This window comes from Priapulus caudatus, unplaced genomic scaffold (genome assembly GCF_000485595.1).
Source record: "Priapulus caudatus unplaced genomic scaffold, Priapulus_caudatus-5.0.1 Scaffold2563, whole genome shotgun sequence".
NCBI classification, from domain to species: domain Eukaryota; kingdom Metazoa; phylum Priapulida; class Priapulimorpha; order Priapulimorphida; family Priapulidae; genus Priapulus; species Priapulus caudatus.
This window is the reverse complement of record NW_014579624.1, coordinates 2667-15817: the sequence shown is the minus strand read 5'-3', so window position 1 is coordinate 15817 and position 13151 is coordinate 2667. Positions and strand designations below refer to the sequence as shown.

Here is a 13151-nt window from a genome sequence, read left to right as displayed (position 1 = left end):
CCACACCCTCCACAATCTTATGCCCACGTCCCCTCACTACCGACGCACGCTTCTGTCAGAGCCCCCCGCTCCTGCCTGCGCTAACCTGCCTAACCACCAGCCATCTCCCTATTCACTCGTGCGCGAGCGCGAGATTCCCCGGCTCATTAATTACACCGATCATCGTTAAGCATCTACACTCACAAGCATTGGCAGGAGCTTGAAGGTCGTGTCGAGGTGGTGCACCGTCCGCAGGTCGACGCGCGCGCGGTTACCGAAATCCACGTAGAGCACGTCTCCGGCGGCAGACTCGACGATCGCACGGTACCAGAGGCCGTCGACGGCGTACTTCGCAGCGACGGCGTCACCGACGCCAGGCCTGCGGAGGATGACGCGACGGTAACACGCCATCCACTCATAACACTGCATCGACTATATATTACAGCTCACCGACTATATATCACACCTAGTTGGCTATATGTTACGCATTACTGACTATATATATTACCAACTATATATTACACTGTACCGACTATATATATTATCAACTATATATTACACTTTACTGACTATGTATATTACCAACTATATATTACACTTTACTGACTGTATATATTACCAACTATATATCACACTTTACTGACTATATATATTACCAACTATATATTACGCCTTACTGACTATATATATTACCAACTATATATTACACTTTACTAACTATATATATTACCAACTATATATTACGCCTTACTGACTATATATATATTACCAACTATATATTACACTTTACTGACTATATATATTACCAACTATATATTACACTTTACTGACTATATATATTATCAACTATATATTACGACTTACTGACTATATATATTACCAACTATATATTATGCCTTACTGACTATATATATTACCAACTATATATTACACTGTACTGACTATATATATTACCAACTATATATTACACTGTACTGACTCTATGTATTATCAACTATATATTACGCCTTACTGACTATATATATTACCAACTATATATTACGCCTTACTGACTATATATATTACCAACTATATATTACACTTTACCGACTATATATATTATCAACTATATATTACACTGTACTGACTATATATATTACCAACTATATATTACACTTTACTGACTATATATTACCAACTATATATTACGCCTAACTATATATTACGTATATATACCATTTTCCCACAACAATCATCTACATGCTTGATCACAACACTTACAGACAAATAGCCTGTAGTTAGAAACATCACTAATAGTTATGTATAACTATCATTAGTTCAAAATTTCCCGACTTATAGTTACATACATTATACACAAAACGAAGTCGCAATATACATGCATGACATTTTAGGCACTACAAAATACCCTCGTTTTGTGCGCGTATATTTTTACGGCTTTTTAATTTCACGACGCTTGCACGACGGACGATTTCGAGACGCTTTCGTTGACTGGCACAACTTAAGCTAGCGCGCGACCACGACATCGGCTCACCGGTCGGTAATGGCGGCCGGCGCCTTTCCGCAACGTTCGTTCAGAGCATGCATCATGTCTGTGAACGCTGCCTCCAACTGCTGCTGCCCGTCCGTGACCACCTGCACGTAGAAGCGATCGGGCACCCCGGCCTCATTGTCGATGACGCCCCTGTACTCGCCCGCCGTCACCATCGCATCCAGCCGGTCGCGGAAACCTTGTGTCACCGTTGCCGTCGCGGGCGGTGGAGGCCTGGGGAAGAGCGAGGAAAGTGTTGAACGACAGCTAGTCGCAAGATGAGGTTTACGTTAGGGTTACGGTCGTGGTTAGGGTTAGCATTGCTCTTATGTATAAGGAAGTATTAGTAGTAGACATCCGTCAGTCTTGTGAGACTATATGGATCTGCGTCAGTTGAGGAAAAGTTTTTTAAAGCAGCGCAGCGTCTGCTGTGGCTGTAGAGTGCAACTCGAGAATGGCAGTCTCTGCCACAGTTGCTGCACCTGAAGGTGGAATCTGCAGGTGTCAACCTCTGGCTGTTTTTTCGTCGAGTCCGTTGAAGGAAGTATTAGAATTAGGGTTAACGCCTGGGGTTAGGGTCAGGGTAATGATTATGAAAGAGTTTGGGTTAGAGTTTGGGTTAGAGTTTGGGTTGGGGTTAGTTTTAGGGTTGGTATTGGGGTTGGTGTGGGGTTAGTGTTGGGGTTCGGGTTATGGTTAGGGAATGATTATGGGGTTGAGCTGGGGTTAGGGTTAGGGAAGGGTTACAGTAGAGAAGCGTTATGGTTAAAGAAGCATTTGGGGTAAGAGCTAGGGTTAGGGTTGGGGAGAGGACTATAGGGTTGAGGTTAGGATTAGAGTTGGGTTGAGAGTTAGGGATAGGTTAGTTTTACAGATAGGGAAGAGTTAGTGTTAGGGTCAGGTTTATGATTAGGAAAGGGTAATGGTTAAAATCATGGTTGACAGGTTGTTTAGGTTGGATTTAGAATAAGGATTAGGGAAGGGTTTGGGTTAAGAAAGATTCAAGAAATGGTTAAGACTATTGAAGGGATAGGGTTAAGAAAGAGTTGTGTTTAAGGTTAGGGCTGGGCTGGGAATGGGGTCAGGGTCATATTTAAGAGAGTATCAACAGCCAGCAAGATGCGGCACATGCAATTCTGGCATGACGCATCTACATCAAGATGGAGAATGAACACTAATAAAGGTATGCGAGAAAGATAGGAGGCACCAACGAAAATAGTAATAACAGCAAAAAGTACACCCACTCACTCCTCACTTACACATTTATGAATACTATACGACCTTTTACAACATATAGCCTTAGCAACATTTTCTGCTCTTACCAGCCTGCCGACAGTTCTAGTTCCGACTAGTTTCCCCCCTCCCCCGAGCAACAGATAATGCTGGGACACTTGTTACCACCTCATTCGAACCCAACCTAGAATCACTGAGACATTCCTTAGCTTTATCGCATGCACCAAGCTTTCAGCCCTCCTGCCCGACACAAACACTCCTTTCCGACTAAAATTGCTTCTGTTTTTTAAAAATCTTGAATTGGAATCGTCGCCACAAAAGCTGGTATCGCGGTCGCGCACGCTGCACAGAACAACATCATATTAGAATCGATTACGGATGGATTGCGGTGTAGATGTATTCGTGACAGTACTCACAGTGTAGCTGCCACATCTTGCTCTGAAGGAGACCGCGAGTCAGCAGCAGATGTACGATCCATCGACGTGCGGTAACCTCGTACACCGGCGCGATCACCTACAAGCGCAACCGATCTATTATTTCACTTCCATTCTAAACGTGATCGCGTATCGCGGCTAATTTAGTGCATATAACAAGGGCATCGACTACTAGTCAGAAAGTACGAACAGACAAGCGCTTTGCAGTGCCAGTTCATTTCCCACCCGATAAAATGGATCGTGTACGAAATGCAAATGCAGACCGCAGGCCGCTTGCTATTATATAGTAGCTGTTTAGCATTGCATGTGGGTTTCGATTCAGAGCTGCCCATTGCTTTTATTAACTATAGATTTATTCAGTATCTTAAAACTAAACCAGTAATGCGAAAATTAACAACATTAACTTTCGGAGAACAATCTGGGGGCAGTTTCGCGAAGCGTAATTAAGTCCTTAATCATGATTAACTTCCCGTACTTAAATTTAAGTGACTGTTTCACGAAGCGTAATTAACTTTAATCATGATTAAGTAAATTACAATATTTAATTCATGTTTAAGTCGGCTAATTATGTGATTAGTTAAATATGTACTTAAATCGCTTCGTGAAACAGATTTTTAAGTATGATTAACTAATTATAATTACAGGAGGTTAAGTATGATTAGTGATTTAATCATAATTAAAGTTAATCACGCTTCGTGAAACCGGTCCCTGGCTAAATTAGCTCCGTATTATGCGGTTTACATCTACATGCCGTTTACTTGCCTCGTTGCCCGGGCACATGATCTGCGGTAGCCGTAGGGCTTGTGCGGCTATTGACAATAGACTTCTTGGCTATTCCAGATGTTGAAGACGTCTGCTGCGACATGCCCATTGACGCCTCGGCCACCCTCGGACCATTTGTGGACGAATAGGGTTTTCTTAGTGGAGCACTTGGGCGGGGTACTTTCTGGGCTGGTGGGGTCACCTGTCGTTGGCCACCTTTACCGCTATCCAGCTTACTGTGCGACACATTCGCAGCCGGTCTTTCTGGTGTCCCCGCCTGCTGCCAGCTTCCTCCTTTATCAACTCTGGGCTCAGTCGCGTGGCTGTTATAGGCTGGTTTTGCTGCCATCCTACCTTCACTGCTGCCGTTGTTCTGTCTCGGTGAAGCTCTTGGCCCTTAAAATTTCCGAAGTTCGCTCGATAAATAAAGCAGTCACCCGCACAACTAACACCTCACTATCATCTAAAAACGTGTTTCAATACTATTAGGGCAATTTTAATTTAGGCAACTTTAGTTTAAAATATAAAACGACCTTTATTAATAATATGTAAATGTTGAAAAGCTGATGGTTAATAGTTTTAACTTCACAAAAAACCCTTATACTAGGTACATGCTACCACAAAAATGTCAATAATCGCTATTTAATATGCAAGCGAAAAAACGAGAAAACTCTGAAATGACATCGTTGCAGGAACAGAACTGATATAGCACTTAAACGGTCGGTATATGTAACGGTCGGTCACTTATAACGGTAGGTATCATGAAAGTGGGGGAAACACTGGAAAATTCTTGCAATAGACGCTTTAAACGGTCAGTGTATAGATACGTTTATTATATTGCTTACCACCATTAATATGTGGCACAATATTTCAAACACCTAGCCATAAGTAGTTGCGCTGTAAATACTCGAGTGATTCAACACTCACTCAACTACAAAAACATGTTCAACAGGGAAAACCCTGTGAATACTATATCTATATGGTATGTGGCATGTTGTAAAATATTTTGTAGCGGGGAGGGTAACCACTGTTTAACTGCTTTATTAGAGACCACATACACAGGAAATACGGGAATATAGGATCACAGCGGATTAAGTCTAGATTATATGATGACAAATAATGACAAACACTACAATGAATAACTTTTAAGCTATTCTAATATACTGTAACATGTGTAAAACACATGTAGATAGATTAGATGTAAAGAGCTAGACTACGAGTAGGTTTGGACGTTTAGCATATAGGTTAAAAATACGTAGTCAGACAGTGGCTAGACAGAGATACATGTGTTATACAGATGTAGAGTTTGGATAGATAGGTAGGGTTGGCGGGAATTATTTGAATGGAACAAAGAGATGGTGGTTGTGCGTGATTGGCTGGTAGAGTAGAGCTTGTTGGTGATTGGAGGAGAGAGTAATATAAATACAAGCGTAGCGACTTGGGACGGGACTGGAAGACGGGTAGACATACGAGACGCACGTGTACTGTATAGTGGCCGGTTGTTTTGTAAACATTATATCTTTGATTGAACACAAATTCTATACTCTTCTTGATTATTTTACTCTAAATTACTCATTCAAACTAGTGTAAAAGCCGTCGTTACAATACTTTTACAACTAAATTCTTTAGCTGTAATATCTCAATGCTTACCGTTCCAATAATCGGGGACTGGGGGACTGGGGGTGGTGGTGGTGGGGGTGGTATTGGCGGGCCTGTAAAGAGAAACAATCATCATCAGCAATTAATTAATAATCAATTATCAATATTGCTGTAATCAGCACCAGGCTTCAGGCACAAAAAATATCTTTAACATATTAGTTTTACATGCAGTTTCCAATAAAATCTGTTGAGACGAACTTTCTCGCAGTGTAGAACCTTCTCTCTCAGAAGAAGCAATACTATTTTCTCCAGACAACATACTACCTGCACTGAGACTTGTGAGTCGGCCAGTCCTTCTTCTGACAACCTTCGCTGCAGTAAACGGCCGAGCAACCCAGACAACGGAAGCTACCTAGATATTAAAATCAACAACCACATTCAGCACTTGAGGACACCTTTGATTGAGACAAGCGGTAAAATGGCAAAACCATATATACAGATCTGTGACAATCCACTTGATTTCTGCCTCGATGGTCTTTTGGGCTTTTCACTTATTTTCCTGTTTTTCTATTCCCTAAATGCACAACGTAAATTTCTTTCCATCGACACAGCAAAATAGGGTCAATTAATCCATCTTCGATCCTGGAATGCCGACTTCACCGATTTCCTTCCCCCATATCTAAAATAAGTGCTTCCTCGTGAGGGTGGCTACTTAAATCCCACGCAAACAAACATGGCAAAAGCAGCAAAGTTTAAGGATATAATACGACATGCCATTCTTGTCGCATCCCACGGCAATGCACTTCTCTCGCGGCGCCTTTGGCCGGACCGTCGCGGCGACCTTGCCGCTCGTCTCCTCTGCTGCATCGGAGCGCATCGCCAGCCGTTTACCACGATCGAGCTGGGCAGGCGTAACTCCACCCGCATTCTGCACGGCTTCCTGAGCTGCCGCCAGCCGCCCGGCCTCCTAAAAGCATTCACAACAGGGCGGCGTCGTAGGGTGACCTTCTTAAATTATGTGACCCAAATTTCATTGCAATTTCAATATTATTTATTGTGTAATTAGTTAATTATTAAATATCAATTTAATTGTTATTATTTTATATTTATTATAACCAATGCAATAGCAGTAATAACCTATTGCTACTAAACTAAATTACTACATCATGTAACATGTTTAAAATGAGATGACCACCCAGTAACGAGGAGGGGTGAGGAGAGATACACCCCAACACTACACACAACACTTGATGCCACGTCACCCATGAGGCAGCCATGATGGGCCGGGGACTGAACGCAATCAATCGTAAATAATCATTTAAAATAATTATTTTTAATTAACTTACTTTAAGGCCAAAACAAAATATAGTGTGTTACCGTTTCCCAGCCGACCCTATTATTCCCAGCGACCCTAACATTTTTTTTAAATTAAAAAATATATGAATTGGACAGTTTCCTGCTTCAAAGAAAACCAATAGCTTACAACTAGCAACACTTTTTGGTGGAAAAGGAAAATTATGTAAAATTTACCTACTGTAAATTTTGATGGCACTGGGGAATTCCGTCTGTGTTGAGTGTGTCCAAAGTAAATGTATTTGTAGACATACAAGCTCTTACGTAGGGAAGCTTTTATTTAGCTACACCCTGTATAAAACGTATATAGTTTTTCCAAACGTTAAAAACAATATGACACGGTTAAACCTGAGTGGTGCGACGAGACTGTACTGCTGTTTGCATGACTAGTAATACGACGTGCTTTGCAGCTACAATGACTTAATTATGACATGTGTGTTACAACTTGAGACAATTATTATTATTTACTGTATAATTCAACGTGATATATTACCTAAATCTTCTTAATATTATTTTAAAACAGTATACTGATCCTTTGTAATAACTACCAGTGATACTTTACTGTTTACATCCTAACGTGAAATGCGCGGGGATGTGAGAATTACTCCACAACCTAGCGCACGTGAACAGTGAGCGTGCTGCACGACACGTGCATGTAAATAAACCCTGGCCAACACAATGTAGGGTTCACTACCACTGGCCAAAAGTAAGCTCCACCCACTTCTTATCGATTTTTGCCAACGCTGCTACTGGATTCAGAAACCTGTGCTAACCTGTGCGTCCGAACATCCCACGCACGTTTCTTGAATGCCAACTAAAGTTGATTGCAGTGGGCGAACGCATTGTTTACATGTATGTCACGGTTTATCACGGATTAGTTTCAAATAAATACCCCTGGAAGTTAATATGCATGAACAGATTTCTACAGGTAACAGTTTCTCAGTGTTTCAAATTTTCGGTGATTAAATAACTGTAGGATCAGCGGGCCTGTTTTATCAAGAAGCTGTAGGCCCGGCATCGAAACTGTCGGCAGCGGGCCGACGGGCTGATGCGAATTTCGAACACTGCACGCAATAGTATGTAGTATACATACTAGGACCTGTGGATACTTAAGTTGTAATATGAATTGGACAGTTCCTGCTTCAAAAGGCACAACGCACATCCTTCGGACATGGTTCGTAAATAAAATGTTTCAATAAAATAAAATGTTTTCCCGACCGACCTACCCTATTTTTTTTCGGCATGAAACGGTAACCACACCTATATTTTGTTTTGGCTAATATGGGTGTTATTCATATTTATTACTGCACTTTGTCGTTACGCTTGTTTACGATGGTTGATCGGATTTGCAAGCGACAACGCTGCAAAACGAAGGAAATGACGATGAATGCATACCAGTGGGTTGGTCGGCCGATGGCTCGGCTCACCGTAAGCCTCCGCCTCCGCATCCTCGTTAGTCCCGCGATGATGGGAGGTCGCTAATGGCGCCGTGTCTCTACCGCGCCCGTTCGGCGGCATCCACCGTCCGACCCCACGCCCCGACCCGCCACCCCGCATCGACGGAGCGCCGCGATTGACGCGAGTGAGCAGGTCGTGACCTCCGCCACGATCCCTGACCACGTCCCCGCCGCCGCCGGCCTCGGAGTCGCTGACGTGACGCACGGTGGCGCCGCCGCCGCCGTCGGTCGCCGTCACGCGGAGGCCCCTCAGGTCGCTCCCGCTGCTGATCGACCGCTGTAACTCCTGCTGCCGCTGAAACAAAAGGCAGCAGGAGAGACAAATGAGAGTGTGTGATGTCGGAGGATGTGCCGTCGACGCTGTGTCATGTTCGGTCACGGGTATATCTAGCGGGAAGGACGAGAAGGGGGAGGAAGAGGGGAAAGGAGGGGAGGATGGGAAGGGGAAGAAAGGGAGGAGGAAGAGGGGGAAAGGGGATGAAAAGGAGGATGAAGGGAGGATGGGAAGGGGAGGAAAAGGATGAGGAAGAGGGGGGAGGAGGGGAGGATGGGAAGGGGAGGAAAAGAAAGAGGAATAGGGGGGAGGAGGGGAGGATGGGAAGGGGAGGAAAAGAGGGAGGAAGAGGGGAAAAGGGGAAGGAGATGAGAGGGAGGAGGACGGGGAGGAGAGGGAGAGGAGTGGATGATTTTTCTTTCATCTTCGGTGCCCTACAGCACCTGTATCCTCAATGCTGGTAATAGCAGCCCAGTCCAACGCTGCTAACCTTTGAGCAGCACTGGCTAATTTTTATGGATTTCACTATCGTCTACATAATACATATATAAATGTTGACATCACAACTTGCTGGGGCTTCAGAATTATTTCCAAGACTCACTGGTATCCTGCTGTAAAAGTGGTGTGCACACTCCATTCAGGTTTACAGTGGTATTGGAAATGCAGCGCATTGTCAAAATGTTAAAGTTTCTCAGTTATGGCGAGAATCAAATGGAAGGAAATGATGAGAGAGACTTAAATAAGATCGTAAATGAATATTTAATATACGATCAGAGTAATTGACTAACACCATGGACCAGGGATGTCTAGCGGCCTGCCTACCAGAAGATGCATAACCATACAGGCCAGCTAGGGATCTATTCTGGACATTGGCTATGCATGTAAAATTGCCCAGAATTTAAATTTAAATGTACATTTGCTCATCCCATGCCCGCAAGGTGGCTGTAACTACCCATGCTCTTTGTGCGACCGCATTCTAAATGATCTACACATGTACATATCATGGCAACAATGAAATGCTACATACACCATACCAGGTCCATAAATATTCAGAGACTTAAGCCCGGCGCACACGTGGCGATTTTTATCGACAGTACCGGCGATTCTGTTGCCAGCAACAAAATCGCCGAGAAATCGCCACGTGTGCGCTGCCCGGCGTCACCTATTTTGACGCCAGAAACTCGTCGCTGGAATATCGAACATGTTTGATATTTGTTGCGCCCAGATTCGTGAACAATCGCTACGTGTGCGCCGCACTGGCGATGGATCCCGGCAAAGTTTTTGGATTAAAGCAATCAAATGCCAATGATTGAACACGTGATCAAAGTATTGGCACGCGCCTGTGTGTGGTTTGAAGCAGGTATGTCGCTGAAGACGGTTGAATTGTCGCCGGGTGGCGCACACGTGGCGACTTTTATCGACAGTACCGGGATAAAAAATCGACGGTACTGTCGATAAAAATGCCGACGTGTGCGCCGGGCTTAACTTCTATTCCTAGTTCAAGATGTACTTGCTTTTAGTCCAAACTCTCTATATATTAAAATGATTTTAAACCTTGCGAATACGTGCTCATAACAGAATGTTTCTTCAGATTGGATTCTCATCATCCGTAAAATTATAAATAACAAATTTCGCCGAAATGCCGAAAACCCAGTGTGTTATAACAGAGTAATTTAGCAAAGCAATTGACATACATCACATAAACTCTTACATCAGCCCTCGCAAACAAATCCGTTTGTGTGTGGTGGGTGGGAGGGAATAATGATTAATTAAACCAACAGCAAAAATGTTATGGTGAAGTAAAATAATAAAATGTCTCTATGCCTAAAAGAAACCCCTAACGCGAAAATCGCACCTCAGACATGCAGGTGTGGCGAAATTAACGGGAGTCCTGAGTCAAAGCCTCCCTGATTTAACTGCTGGACTCCCGCGATTTGACATATGCAGAGTCGTGTGACTCCCTGAAAATTCTGCCATACTAACTAGTTAGTTCCAGAGCACGGCTCACGAATTACCGTATTTTTCAGCAAATGTTCCAAGAAATTTTGCAGACGGTGGCAAACCGCATTAATCCTTCAAATAAGCAATGCGTTATTGTTATATTTTAATTTTGAAGTTCAGCTGCGGACTCCCTCATTTTGCCGTGGACTCCCTCTTTCGAGGGCAGGGAGTCTGTTGGACTCCCTTGTTCAAATGTTAATTTCTACACCCTGGACATGTGCCATTTCAGTTAATATATGACAAGGTCGTTGAATTTGTAATTCACACTGCCTGTAACTAGTGGTACTATGATAATGAAAGTGTCAATGACACTGTAGCTCACCACAAAAAAGGGCACAAATGAGTGAGTGAGAAGCAAGTGCTTTTAATTGAGCAACCATCGACGTACATTATAGAAACAAAGAGTATATATTGGAGGAGGAACTCCATTATAATACTTCTTGACAATTATATGTGTAATTTTTTATGTGAAATAAATGTTTGAGATGTGAAAGTCTGAGATGTGGGTGAGTGATGGCGTTACACCTAAATGATCGCCATTTAACGTTTTATAATATTCAGATTTAGGCACGCCTAAAGCGGAGCTCCCGGTGATGTAACGTGTAAGATTGAGAGGATAACGCTTATTCCACTAGCTGCTATATACCACGTGACAATGGTGTTTCCCTGCCCATACACCAACTTTTGTCAAAGTTAATTGGTTGCATGGAAGTGTTTACTTCGTAATGAGTTTTCTAGCGGTAGCACACGGTTGCCATCGTGTATATCGCGAATAATAATTTATAAACCAAAATGAATCACAATTTGTGACGGTAGATGGCGCTATACCCGCTTTGATGTTTCTTAGCGATGGCGTTCAAAATAATAGGTTATGCTGCGTTCCGACATGTTTTGTAAAACTTTACTCTAATATAGAGTTTTATCGCAGGGGGAGAGGAAATACCAATTTTGCATTAAAGATATTGTCAATGACATCTTGTAAAACGAACAGACGAGTGTGACACCACAGACTGTTATCTGCGTGTCTATAACATAATTATGCGTATAATTAGCCATATAGTGCTACCTAATTTGCACATTTTTTAAATATCAAAACTGGCTCCTATTATTTACATACCAAAAATGAGCAAGAATGTGTTTTGAACTGACTAATGGCAATTCCCATTTTTGCTAAAAAAATTGCCGTGGCTCGAAAGTACGTCGATTGGCGTGCTCCATAATAGGACGTTCAATATGGGAGCATAGCAGTAACAACTATACCCAATTTCAAACATGTGGGTCAAACGGTTCCTGAGTTATCGTTGACCGTAGCCAAATGTTGACGGACAGACGGACGGACAGACGTACGGCGGACGACGACCCATGGCAATAGCTCATCTTGACGATGTCAAGGTGAGCTAAAAATGACATTCACTACTCACCTCCCAGCTTGCTTTTCTTTTCGCTTTTGCCTCATTAGAAAGTGCAATGCTCACTGACAACATGTTGCTGCCTATCACATGTCGATCCAACATGCGTATCCCTGCTTCCATTTCCTTGACAGTCCGGAACACTACAAAGCTATAAGAGAAGCAGTAAGACTACACGTCTGAACCATTCCCTGCTACATGCACTCATAGGTGGAGGAGTCAGCACGAGGGATCTTCAGTTCCCACATTTTTTGCAAAGGTGACGAAGCACCTCACAACACAAGAGTTAGACGATTGCTTTCTTAAGAAAGTTAAACAATGACCTTGACAGAATACCATTCTGTACTCACCCTACTTGACCCTTCGCAGTTTTCAAAATAGTGGCCTGGAGTACATTTCCGGCACAAGCGAACAGGTTTGCCAAGCCCTCCTGTTTCGTTAAACAACGAGAAAACTGTTCAGTAAAGTGCTAAATATATTAAAATTACTCATAAGTTTTAGCATTCATAGTTTAGCAGATAAAGGCTGCTCAGTGATTTCTATGATTTCTCTGCTTTTCTCATGCAATTCAGCATAGGCAACTCACTCACACTCCCTCCTTCCCTCCCTCTCTCTTACATCTGTTTCTCTCTATGATATCCCTCCCCAACAATGACCCATATGATACATATGCTACACGATGAAATTATACTTACTTCGTTGATGTTAAATGGAATATTCTTGACATAAAGCGTCAACTGCTCCCGTGAATTTGCTGTGGATCTATAAGAAAATCAACAGCATATCAAAACCAAAAAACTCAGACTCTTACAGCAATTCCGAACTTAACCCTCAAGAAAAAGGCCTGTACATTGTAACACAGAATGCACTAGCAGTGTGGCAAGAGAAAACTCACCAGAAAATCAAGACAGCCAGCTGTATTTGAAATAGCAGTCCGTACCCCAGTCCCACAACTGCCAAAATTTTATGGATTTTACAATAACAGTAACAATTAATAGAGTTGAAATCAAACTTTTCGAGATCAGGACTGAATGGGTCACCGCCAGAACCACATGTTCACTGATGTGGCAAGCCATTTGGCCAGTAAAGAAGCTACTTGATGCCTATAATGACTTTGTTACT

The 13151-nt window shown here is 42.8% G+C and overlaps 1 protein-coding gene across 1 annotated transcript in view; it reads right to left on the bottom strand.

The window, feature by feature from the left end:
- LOC106818830 overlaps window positions 1–12791 on the bottom strand; it is a gene marked incomplete at its 5' end in the record, with an annotated part of 24216 nt that extends 11425 nt beyond the window's left edge. The window contains 11 exon segments of the mRNA XM_014823504.1: window positions 184–358; window positions 1511–1741; window positions 3157–3253; window positions 3937–4332; window positions 5587–5648; window positions 5860–5947; window positions 6310–6502; window positions 8284–8640; window positions 12042–12180; window positions 12380–12459; window positions 12725–12791. Coding sequence (XP_014678990.1) covers window positions 184–358; window positions 1511–1741; window positions 3157–3253; window positions 3937–4332; window positions 5587–5648; window positions 5860–5947; window positions 6310–6502; window positions 8284–8640; window positions 12042–12180; window positions 12380–12459; window positions 12725–12791 — 1885 coding nt within the window.
- Between the last annotated feature and the right edge of the window lie 360 nt (window positions 12792–13151).